General features: G+C 41.2%; 2 protein-coding genes across 2 annotated transcripts in view; one reads left to right on the top strand and one right to left on the bottom strand.

Moving 5' to 3' along the window:
- MINDY2 (MINDY lysine 48 deubiquitinase 2) overlaps positions 1–194 on the bottom strand; it is a 37,981-nt gene extending 37,787 nt beyond the window's left edge. Inside the window, exon 1 of the mRNA XM_035335538.1 lies at positions 45–194. Within this exon, the coding sequence (XP_035191429.1) occupies positions 45–164 (120 nt within the window). The 5' untranslated portion in view covers positions 165–194. The remainder of the gene's footprint in view (positions 1–44) is intronic.
- Positions 166–11,585, top strand: part of ADAM10 (ADAM metallopeptidase domain 10) — a 50,669-nt gene continuing 39,249 nt past the window's right edge. The window contains exons 1-2 of the mRNA XM_035335533.1: positions 166–285; positions 10,423–10,573. Coding sequence (XP_035191424.1) covers positions 231–285; positions 10,423–10,573 — 206 coding nt within the window. The 5' untranslated portion in view covers positions 166–230. The remainder of the gene's footprint in view (positions 286–10,422; positions 10,574–11,585) is intronic.

The following is an 11,585-nucleotide window of genomic DNA, read 5'->3' as shown; positions in this document are numbered from 1 at the left end:
GGAGCGGGGCGGGGGCAGCCGGGCAGGGCCGGGCCGCGTAGAGCCGAGCCGAGCCGAACCGAGCCGAGCCGCGCCGCCGCTGCCAGGCGATCCGCGGGCGGCAGCGGCCCCGCAGAGCGGCGGGTGACAAAGCGGAGGGAGGCGCGGCGCTCGCCCCTCCCCATCCCGGCGCCGACCGGGGCGGATGCGCTGTGGGTAGGCGGTGGCGGCGGGGCCTGGGCCCGGCGAAGATGGACCTGGCGGGGACGCTGCTCCTGCTGTGCTCCTGCGCGGCGGGCGCCGGAGGTGAGGAGCGGGCGGGGCCCGGCCAGGGGCCACGGTTCTCTCGGTCCCCCTTTCCTTCCCTTCCCATCCCCGGGGCGCCGCGCCTCGGCGCCAGGCCTCGGCCGGGCCGCTCCCCGGGGCTCGCTTCCCCGCGCTTGCTCCCGGCCCGGGGCCGCGCCCGGGCCCTTTCCCTGCACCGCCGGCGGCCGGCCCGAAGCCCCCGGCCCGGGACTTTCCCCGCCGCGGAGCGCTTCTCCTCCGCCCCGGCACCGGCGGCTGCCGTTCTTCGGGACTTTCCTCGGCGTCCCGGCAGCCGCCTCCCTCCCTTCCTCGCCTGAACCCTCCCCGAGAGCTTCCCGGAGCCTCCCCGAGAGCCTCTCCCCGTGCCTGGCACCAGGAAGCGCCGCGGGCCGGGACGTTCTGCTCCAGGAAACGCAGCGCGAGCGCCGGGGGGGGGGCGAAAGCGGCGGGAGGGGGGGGTCCGCCCGCTCCCTAGGCCGGGGGCAGGCACCGTGCCGCTTCCCCTCGCGGCGGGGGCGCCGCAGCCCCGCGGGGGGAGGCAGCCCTGGGGGGCTTCCCGGCCGGGCTGGCGGCGGTCAGCCGGCCGGGGCAGGCAGCAAAACAGTTCCACGCTTCCGCAGGGGCGAGCGCTGGAGGTGGGCTTGTGACGCCCCTCCTAGGGAAGGATGTGTGGAGCGCTCGATAAAGGGCTTGCTTCTCGTTTCGTTTTGGCACTTATCTCGGCTCTGCATCTGTGTACGCCAATGCGTAGGCTTATTAACAAGGGATCTAGCCCCAATTCCCGGCCGTTTATGCGTTGTCAAAAAGTAACGTCCAAGCAGGAGAGAACTCGAGCGGGTCGCGCTCGCGGCCGAGCTGTGAGGTTACTGTGATAAAAAACAAAGTGATGCACATGGCCAGAACTCACCCCCTGGTGTGTGTGGCTACAGGACATGCACACAAGATTTTGCTCGTGACTTTTCTCTCGTGAATTCTAGTCAGTCGTTAGGGTACTGCAGACCAAAACTATTGCCATACTTTTCAAGGCCACCTTGTTTTCTGAACTGACCTGTGCTGGCACGGAGTTAATTCAAAGCGATTCATTAACCAGTTGTGAGAGTTGTTTCCATGGTTTAATTTCAAGCAGGCAAGTTTTCAAGCTGAAATCATTGTAACGTGTATACACTCTAGATAGACAGAAACAGGCTAATGAAATGTATTTTGGAAGTTCATGTTTATTTTTTTCTTTGAGAGAAAAATGGACACCTTCAACGTTACGGGCAGTAGGAAGTGCTCCTCACTTTGGGTAAGAGAAGCACGTGACTTCCAGTGCTTAGCAATACAGATCGATCTCTAAACAAAGCTCAGCAATGCTTGATAGGAACCTGGGAACGCTGGCTGATACGCCTGTCAGAAATAACCTGTAAAGCTTGTTCCTCTTCTTGAAAGTCTAAACAGAAATATGAAAAAAAATATATTTTATTTTTTGAATTAAAATTACTTTTTAATAATAGAATTATCTATCAACTTCTACTTACATTTCTAGAATTTCTTACCTGCTGTAAATGTTTTGCTGAACTATAAAGTTCTTTATTTAAATGCTTATATTCTAGGAGTACAGTAACGTCTGTGGGAAAGGCAACTTCATCATTCTTAAGTGTTCCTGCGAGAACAATACAACCTGCAAACAACTGAAAAACACAGTTTACCTGTGCTACGTTTGTGTACGGTGCCTCTTGTGCTCACTAGTTTTACACAGATCTAGAAGCCAAGTAATAATGTTCTTTAATGATGTATAGTTTTAAGCTATATACATATGAATTAGTAATAATTTTGAAAATTACATGAATTTGTACTTTTTTGAATGTGCTTCTGTATATTGAGACTAAGCTTGGAATTATTTTTGGGGGGATACCAGAGTAACTCTTACAGAAGTACTTTCGGCTTGATGTCTGTATACCCTGACTATACTCTATTGTGGTATTCTTGGGGTGGTGTTAAATAATGGTAGATTAACAGAACTGATTACAACTTTAGTTCACAGTTAATGATGGATCACAAACTCAAGATTTTTATCTATTTTAATATTAAGATACAACACAACTTTTATGGTTTACTTGTGTACTGTTTTATTTGATGGCTCATCTGAGGAGAAAGAACAATTTAATGCTTAAATGAAATCTGTTTCAATTGATTGTAAATTTGTTTACATTTACATAATTTGAAGAAAAAATTAAACTAGTAAAGGAACATAACCAAAAGCAATTGCTAGTGTTGCTGTACAGATGAAGTGTACTGCAATGTCTATATTATGATGCTCTATAACCGTCTGCGTGGCTTATGGTTAGAACAGAAGGGATATCAGTGATTAACTCTGATAGCACCTGATCATGCTTGATCAAGTTCTGATATTAGATAACTTTTAGGGCTGTTCTAGAAACTTATTTACTACCCATGAATAAATACAACCTTCCTAAAAACAGGTATTCCAGCTGGTCATTTTGAACATAGTTTCAATCACGTGAGAAGAAAAGTCATGCCAATTTTCTTTTTTTTCTTGTTTTTAAAGAAACTGGGCAAAGGTAGAATTTACCTTAAGTAGATACACACATCTTAAGTTCCTAGCATGTAGTGCCTTAAATTTTCAGACTTCTTAAAAAAAAAAAAAAAAGGTACAGTGGATCTCAGTATTTTCATCAATACCCTCAGAGTTGCTTAGTTTAGGGATCTGTTCATTGACTGATGTTATTTAGCAATTTTGACATTTATAAAGAAGTCCTTAGGGGCAATATTCTTCACAACTGTTAGGAGCATGCTTCATTGAATGTTATGGAAATGCATGCAAATATATTAAACACTACATTATTATTATGTCCTCTGAGGAATGGAAATAACTGATAAAATCTGAGGGTGATTTTAAGAAGTGTGGAAATAGTATTAGAAAATACTGAAAAGAAGCAATGAGACCCAAAAAGTGGTCATGCTTTGCCTTGGCTGATCAGATGCTGAACATCATTGGGAATCTATGACAGATTGTTTCCTGGTACAGCACACCCTTCTACGTTGTTGGACTTCTGAGTTGTGTCTTAGTGGTTTGTGCTGCAGGATATCCAACAACCTATTTCCCACTGTGCATAGGAGAAATTCTGTTTTTTTCTGGACACATGGGGGAGTTGTAGGAAGGTATTTATATGAGCTATCAGTATCTGAGAGATTAAATCTGCATCCTTGCTAGAGATTGAGAAGAATACTACCCTTCATTAAAATGGCACTCAGCATCTAGCGCACATCTGGGATTTAAAATTAAAACATTTAGGACTCTATACGGCTGGATGGGGCAGTGTCTGGTAAAGGCAGCTGTCAGGTGATTACTTCAGAAGTGTCCGTGGTAATTAAATAAAATCAGGTTTTTAAATAGTAACTTTGAAAGACCATCACCTAGGAACCTAAGGCAGTAGTTTATCGTTGCTTTTAGAAGCCTTGAACGGTTCAGTTCTGCACTATGGCAGAGCCACTCTCATGAGCTGCATCGTCTTGCCCTGGCTCTGCATTCCCATCTCTCCTTCACCACCTCTGGCATTTGATGACATGAGGAGCCAATTCAACCTGCAAATTTAAATGAAAGAAATGACTGGTTTCCTGCCAGACATATCACCTCAGCTGGTTTGTTGTGCAGACCCAGGCCCAGCAAGGAGGAAGAGTTGAGACTTGCGTGGGGATGGGAAGAAAGAAAGGGAGAAAAAATAAAAGAAAAAAAAAAACACAAAACAAAACAAAACAAAAACAAACAAACAAAAAAAAAGACATCAGTTAGTCTGGTGGTTCTGTATTAACTGTGCCTTAAATGCAAGTTTCCAGTGAAGGGGAATGATCCTGACTTGGCTTTTGTTTGCATGTGTTGTTTTTTGTTTTTTTTTTTTCAAAAACTAACTTGACCAAAAGAAAACATATATTTTTCATCCCAATTGGCTGTAGTGCCAGCACAAGGGAAGAGCAGAAATAAGATGAAAAGGGGTGGAAGAGAATTGACCAAAAATTTAAAACAGCTTGAAAAAATACAACACGTTTTGATAATTTTATCTAAATGAAAATACTACTTATCATTCTCTTAAAGGTTTTTATCAAATGCTGGCACTTCAGATCTGCAAATCAGTGATGATGCTTGCAGTAAAGAGTTGTCCAGTTGTCCAGAATGCTGTATTTTATGTGTTTCTTCTCCACTAACAAACTTGAGTTGTATTTGAACTATTTGCCATTATTGTGCAAGTCTTAATCTAAGCGTCTTAATATAAGCTTCACCTTTCAGAACAGCGCGTGCTGGAGTTATCCACTTAAAGGACAGTTAAATGTTATCTTTTACCACGATACAGATACACATAATAGATGCTTGCTTGTGTTGCTGAATTTTAGTGCTGCTTATTACTAATCTTTGTGCATGTGGAGTGAGCTTTTATGTGCATGTCCTCCACAGTGTTTGCAGATACTGAGGTTAGTCTGACCAGCGAATAGATCTCCAGGTTCTCCTTAAAGGCAGGCGTGACATTTGCCTGCCAGTTGTCAGGAACCTCCCTCTCACAATAACTTCTCAGAGGTGATAGAAAGCCTCAAAATGGCATCAGCCAGCTCCCTCAGTGCTCTGGGATGCAGCCCTTCTAGTCCCATGGACTTCTGTATGTCCTCATGGTTTACATGTTCCCTAACTCATTTCCTCTGCTTCTCTCTCACAAACTGCAAAGGTTTTGTCTAAGAAAGAGAGTTTTGATAATCTTTGAAAAAAATAGACACCATGAATGAGCAGGAAAGCCATTTAGCACAGACCACCAAACAGCAGTTATATATAGCTGCTCAAGGTGTGCCAAGAGGCTTAGAGCTCAAATCCAGCGGTTGGTATGTTTCACCCTTTGTATGGTGTGTGGGCCTTAGGTAGCAGCTGAGAGGATATGCCTCAGGCACCCTGTGTGTTCAGTGGGATTGTGGCTGTTTGGGAAGTACAATAACATTCTCAAAGGATGCCAGAGAGCTCTAGACCCTCACACACAAGTTTTTTTTACAGGGAATATCACCATGAGACATCTACCTAAATGTTCTGCCTAGTCCTGTTTAGAGTAAGTCCTTCCCTGTATTTACTTCTAATTCCCTGAAAATAAAGCTTTGTTCTTGAAGGTTTTTTGTCTTGGGAAAAGCGACATCTAGTTTAGCAAGTCCATACAACAGTCTCCTGTCAGCCTCAAAAACCATCTCACTGCTGCTCTCTGGTATCTGTATCCTGTGTTCCTGTCCTCTGGCTTAGCATTTACCCATAGTGTAACGGTGGCTTGTTTCACTAGGTTGCCTGGAAAGGTGTCATGCCACCTTTGATGTTTGTCTGATGGCAACACAATACATGAAATTTGTAGAACAGCCCTCTTAAACTTCACCTGGGTGCAGGTGGTTCAGTATTCCTTACTGCAGGTTTTCTGGTCGTGTGCTTATTTTAATAGATCTGCCTTGAAGTCTCAATTCAAAAAATGATAGTTTTTTGATGGCAGTGAAGTAATCACAGTAGCTCGTCGCAGTTTTAGGTCTATGTGCTTGCAATTGTAAGAGATTCTTGGGGTGCAAGGCTCCCAGATGCTGTGGTAGGCTTCTTCCTTTCTGACGCAGACTGCTCCAGTTAGAGGAGCTGCAGCTAGCAGCTGTACCTGCCCGATGGGCCGCAAGGAAGGGCACCAAAGTGTCTGAGGGTGCGTTTGCAGTTCCTCTGGCGGTGATGCTTACACGCAGCTTAAACACCGACTCTGGCAAGAGAAGAATCTGAGACATCTTGTCCCAGTACTGCATGGGAAGTACACTCATCTTCCCAGCTCAACAAACTTTTGCCGTTGACATCCTATAAATTCATACCTTACAGAAACTGAGTCACTTACTGAGCTACCTTGGTGAAGAAGAGGATCACTTTTGATTTGTAGCTGGTTTTATTAAAAGGAGATCACAAATTGATTTGAGTCTTTGGGCACTACTGCAGTGTTAACGTTATGCATGCTTCTGGAAATGAAAGTTAACATTCATTTGGAAACTGCTTTCAGCCCCGTCTGAAGTCCATCTTCAGAAAAGCTCTGTAAGGGCACATGCCCTGGGTGGCGTGCAGCTGCTTGGGTTTTTTAAGAGGGGAGAGTGCTTGTGGCAATTACTCGCCGTGAGGGCAGTTAAAAGGAGGTGTGGGGTTTGGGGTTTTTGTTTCTGTGTTTTTAGTTTTGGGGAAAGTTTCAGTGTGATCACCGAATGCGTGTAACTTTTCTTTAGCAGAAGGGTTCCTTTGTTTTATTTTAATTTTTGCTTAGCAGAAAGAACATCGTAAGGCTTTTTAACGTCAACAGTCTTTTACACTCTTGTCACGTTTGAAAACTATTCTTTATGTTACTCAGCTGAGGGCAGCCTCAGCTTTCCAGGTGACCGTGAGACCTGGAATAGGTGCAAAGCATTTTTGGGCCTTCAGGAAGCTGTCCTGCTTTAAAACCTTTTTGTAGGTGCCTGATGCTGTTTAAAAAGTACCTTGCAATGCTGAGGGGAAAAAAAAAAAAAAGGCCTATAGCAATTTAAAGAATGCAGTATTAGTAGGTGCCTACCACAGAAAAATTGAAGATAATTTAACTTGTTAAATAGTCCTGCGTTCATAGAGCACAGAATTGTGCACATTTGCAGCATACAGACTTCTTAATTTTGATGTTTTCAAGGAGGTATTTGTATTGTATTCCAGATTTACATTCATTTTAAAATTAAAACCTCAGTTAATTACGCCAGTAATTATGTCAGCAACTTATGCCAGCTAATTCTGAAGTTTTTCTCTAATGTTGATGCTTTTGGCTCACGTACCTGCAACTGGAAGACATGTATCAGCAGTCAGGTAAATGCATGTTGTTCATCAGTCTGATCTAACAACTGCCCAGGCTAATTGTGTTTGGTGTACAGAAGTCTTGTGCACTAGGAGGTGTTCCTGGTTTGTTTTGTGGGAGTAAGCCTAAAGTGATAGGAGAACCATCAGACATGGACAACGTTCTTCACCCTCAGTATTCCTCATGCTGGTTGGGGAAGCTTTGGCTTTGTAGAGTTTCTTATTGGGATTAGAACTAATGTAGACATGCTTAAATAACAATTTTTGTGAATGGCAAAGGCAATTAAGAAGCCTCTGGTAAAGAAGATGAGAATGGACTTTTGAGACAAAGAATACGATACGTAGGCCTTCAGTACTGGGAGGAAATTTGAGTGCAGTTTACCTGCAGTGTATCATTACTTGAATTTTAAAGAGAGATGGCAGTATCATGTTGTGCATGTTCCTACTAAAGGCAAGTGACACATTTGGAAGTATTCATTTATTCGTCATCTTCTGTATCACTCATTGAGGTGTGTGAAGATCAGACATTCTAATCCTTTGAAAAGGAAAAGAGGTGCTGAGATATTTGTTGTATTAATTTAAAGATGACCTCATGATAATAATTACAGGAAAAGGTAAATTTGTATTTTCCTTACAAAATTGTGCTATTAGTACAATAACTTTTTTCCTTGTGAAAATGTAACTTTGTACCATATTACTGAGGCAAAGACTGGGGATAAGCTTCTTTCACTGAGCATGCCTGGGCCCTGTCAGTATACGTATCTGAAGGGAAAGATTGCATGGAATCTCTGAGAATTCTCACTTTTAGGTTTATCTGAGATTAACTGATTGTAAGATGTACTGTTTCATAGGGAATTAATGGTTCTGGAGAAAATCGGAAATTTGACTCTTTATGTGATCTCTCAGATGTTGTACTTCAATATTTCTTCAGGAAAAAAAAACAATAGCTCAGGTGCAAGGTTCCTGAATCAAACATAAATTAAAGAATTGCTGTTTTTCCTGAAGTAGGATATTAAGGAAGGAAGGCTTTGAAGCTAGGTGGGGAGCCAGGAACAATGGGGCAAATGCATACATGCAACTAAGAACAACATTCCGTGACTAAAGTAAATACCACAGAAAATGGAAAAAAAAAAAAAAAAAAAAAGTTTATACAACCCTAAAGCAAAACCTGGTGCATACTGTTATTCCATTGATTTTTGGTTGCCCAAACTTCAGAACAGAGTAGTAGATATGGCTATACCAATGTGGATGCTCTGATATTTAAACAAATGCTATACTTTTCATTGAGGAAAAGTTTAAAGATTACTGATTAATCCTGAAATTGAGAAAAAAATAACAATTTGCATGTTCAATGTTCTAATTTTATATTGTAGTTAAGACTGTGTTTTTATACTGTAGCTTTCAAGAGACAATTCAGGTTTATGTCAGCACAGTCTCTTCATAAATGAAGTTGTTGACAACTGAAATTGTGACCTTTTTGTGAAAGGTAATGTGCTGTGACTAGTAGAAATGATGACAGTGCCTTTACTGTACTCACTTTATGTTTGTAGCACCACATTGCATCTCAGTACATTAAAAGGACAGAACTGACTTGTTTCAAGAAAAACAAATAGTTCAGCAAAACACTTCCTAAAGCTTTACAATATGCTTTAGCAAAGGGAAGAACTTGTATAGAATTTTTTACTGAACATGAACAGTTATAAAACGTTCCTTCTAGAAATAAATTTGGCAATATATTGTTACGGATTGCTTAAAAAAATACTTTTGTATGCTTACCTTTGAGTGATGTGATCCACAAAGTAGTTTCTGTAATGAATTGATTTGTTCTTCAGAAACACTTGCTTCTGTGGAGTTACAAGAGAAAAGTTAGTGTTCTGTTAGTAGTATAAAGTATATAGAGGGATACTGCAAGCCTTCGTTTCAAATGGGGTGAATGCTTGCATGCTAACTACTGATAAAAGTTATATATCAAAACGTACAACTAGGTTTTGAATTTTTGAAACAATATACATTGCTTAATTCTTTCCAGGCTTCAATGTTTAGTACATCAAGAAACAGGATACAATTTAGGTCACATATAATCTGGCTTTGAAACCAGAACCACTGAAGTGATCTTGCTCTTGTCTGTAGTAGATTCTAGATATAGGTATCTAAGTAACTTCTTATGATTGGGTATTTTAAATACCGAAAGGGTTTAAAAATATTTTCATTAAGCATGTAAAAACAAACAAACAAAAATCCTATATGCATACCTCTGCTGTAAAGCCACAGTGATTGTTTTTTTTCCACATTATATTCTATTGTTTGAACTTTTAACTATCTTTTTGGTCTCTGACCACGTTTAATGAATCACCTCCTCTCAGCTCCTTCCCCAAGTCCTTGTTTACCTTTGGCAAGCAGATGCAGTATTTTCCATGAGTGGTGTTCTAGAGCTGTTATTTGGTATGGAAGTGCAGTCAAGTGTTGTTCTTGTGAAGAGAAGCCCAGTCAGATGTGCAGCAGCAGGGGATGGAGGCTTTGGTTGTTGCTGGGATATGAAAGCACGCTTCACGTTGAATACATGCTGTACTGTCAATTTACTGTGCATACGTTTCTGTGGTTGCATGGGCTATGTTAACTAATAAGATCATAGAGTCATTTAGGTTGGAAAAGACCTCTAAGATCATCCCGTCCAACCATGAACCTGTCTTAAAAGGAAGTATCCAAAATAGACTGAACTCAATTTACATCTTTGGTGATGGCATCTTTAACAAAACTCTTCGAGGTGATAGCATGTTCCATGTACTACAAAACATATTGCTGGGTGGCATGATTTGCTCCTAGTTTTTCTGGTTATCTGGCATCTAGAATACAAACCTGAGCAGGTGTTTCAGTGCTGTGAGAGTAGGGTGAAAACAGAAGTATGATCCTTTTAGGGAACCAGAAGAAAGATATTAAGCTGTTGCACTTCTCATGTCCGGATCAGGAATGAGTTTCTGAAATGTATCTCAAGCATTCCCAATGTAGTTTCCATTGTTGGAGTAGTTTTGACTGAAATTAAAGTGGAAGATGTCCTTCAAGGTCCATCTATTGCACTCCAGCTGCACGCGTGCATTCAGTCTGTGGGACCACAGTAGAATGAATCTGAGGTATACAAGGGGGTAAAAAAGAAAACCAAAATGTATGTTGTGTGGGAGTCAGGTTCTTGTCATCACCGTTTTGCTCCACAGATGTGTCATGCTTCGTAATATGGTTGTAACCTTAATAGTTTCTCAGACATGCTAAACTTTCCTTATTTCTCTTTTCAGGCCAGTATGGAAATCCTCTAAATAAATACATTAGACATTATGAAGGATTATCTTATGATATGGATTTGTTACACCAAAAACACCAGCGTGCCAAAAGAGCAGTATCACATGAAGATCAGTTCCTGCGCCTAGATTTTCATGCTCATGGAAGGTTAGTGGTATTTTTAACATGTACTTGTTTTAAGTATTTTAGTCTTTTTTTTTTTTTTTAATTATATAGCGATATATAAATGGTGAAATACAGTCACTAGATTGTTAGCTAGAATATACTAAAATGCAATGTTTGCAGTTTCTATGGAGTGTTTACTGTGGTTTCTAATATAAATGTGAAATTGTTACTTGTAGTCACTCATTCAAACTTCTGGTGGTAACTGTTAATATACTTCAAAGGTTAAACAGAGACATATTGGGAACAGAGCAGCACATGATTCTGAGCTGCTAGGGCAGCCTTGGCTTATTGGCTTACAAAAAAGATGCCAAACCTTGCCTAAGAAAATTTAATTAAAGAAAAGTACACTTTCAAATTGCATTTGAAACTACAAAATTGGCCCCCAAAGTGTTATTTGATGTATAGTAAAATGGAGTTTGTTTTCTGTGCAGCTGTGGAATTTAGCAGTTATTTGACCTGGGAAAAACATGATTGCTGCTACAAGATTTGCTTAGCCTTAGATTTAACTTCTGACTGAAACTTCTCAGGTAGAGAAGTTAGATATCCAGTGTGAGCAGTTGAAGTATAATATGTAGATTTTACCTAGGCAATTCTGAAATACAGAGATCTTCATTTTTTTTTTCTTTTTTATAATTAAGAAGGAACCGAAAGTAAGTTAAAATATTTGTCTGTATCTTTGTGTCTGTGCAAACTCTATCGTTTGCAGCACCACTGTCTTAACATTTTTTTAGGAATATGTAATGCCCTTGGTAGCTTAGTGATTTCAAATAAAATTTAAATAATTAGCACTTGCTAAATAATTGCTGTCCATATGTACAAACATAGGAAGTTTGACAGAGCAAAGGTAAAACCAGGTCTTCCAAATCCGTGTTTGGAGTGTTTGTTCCTTCTGTGCCAGCATGTAATTTCTTCAGGGAATGAAATGTTGCTACTGGAGGTGTATGTTGTAATGACTGAATTTTAGTGCATGTTCCCAAAAGGTTAATGTTAGCAT

Source organism: Oxyura jamaicensis, chromosome 10, assembly GCF_011077185.1.
Source record: "Oxyura jamaicensis isolate SHBP4307 breed ruddy duck chromosome 10, BPBGC_Ojam_1.0, whole genome shotgun sequence".
In the NCBI taxonomy this organism is placed as follows: Eukaryota; Metazoa; Chordata; class Aves; order Anseriformes; family Anatidae; genus Oxyura; species Oxyura jamaicensis.
Note: the sequence above shows the minus strand (reverse complement) of the source record. Positions and strands in the feature narration are given on the sequence as shown.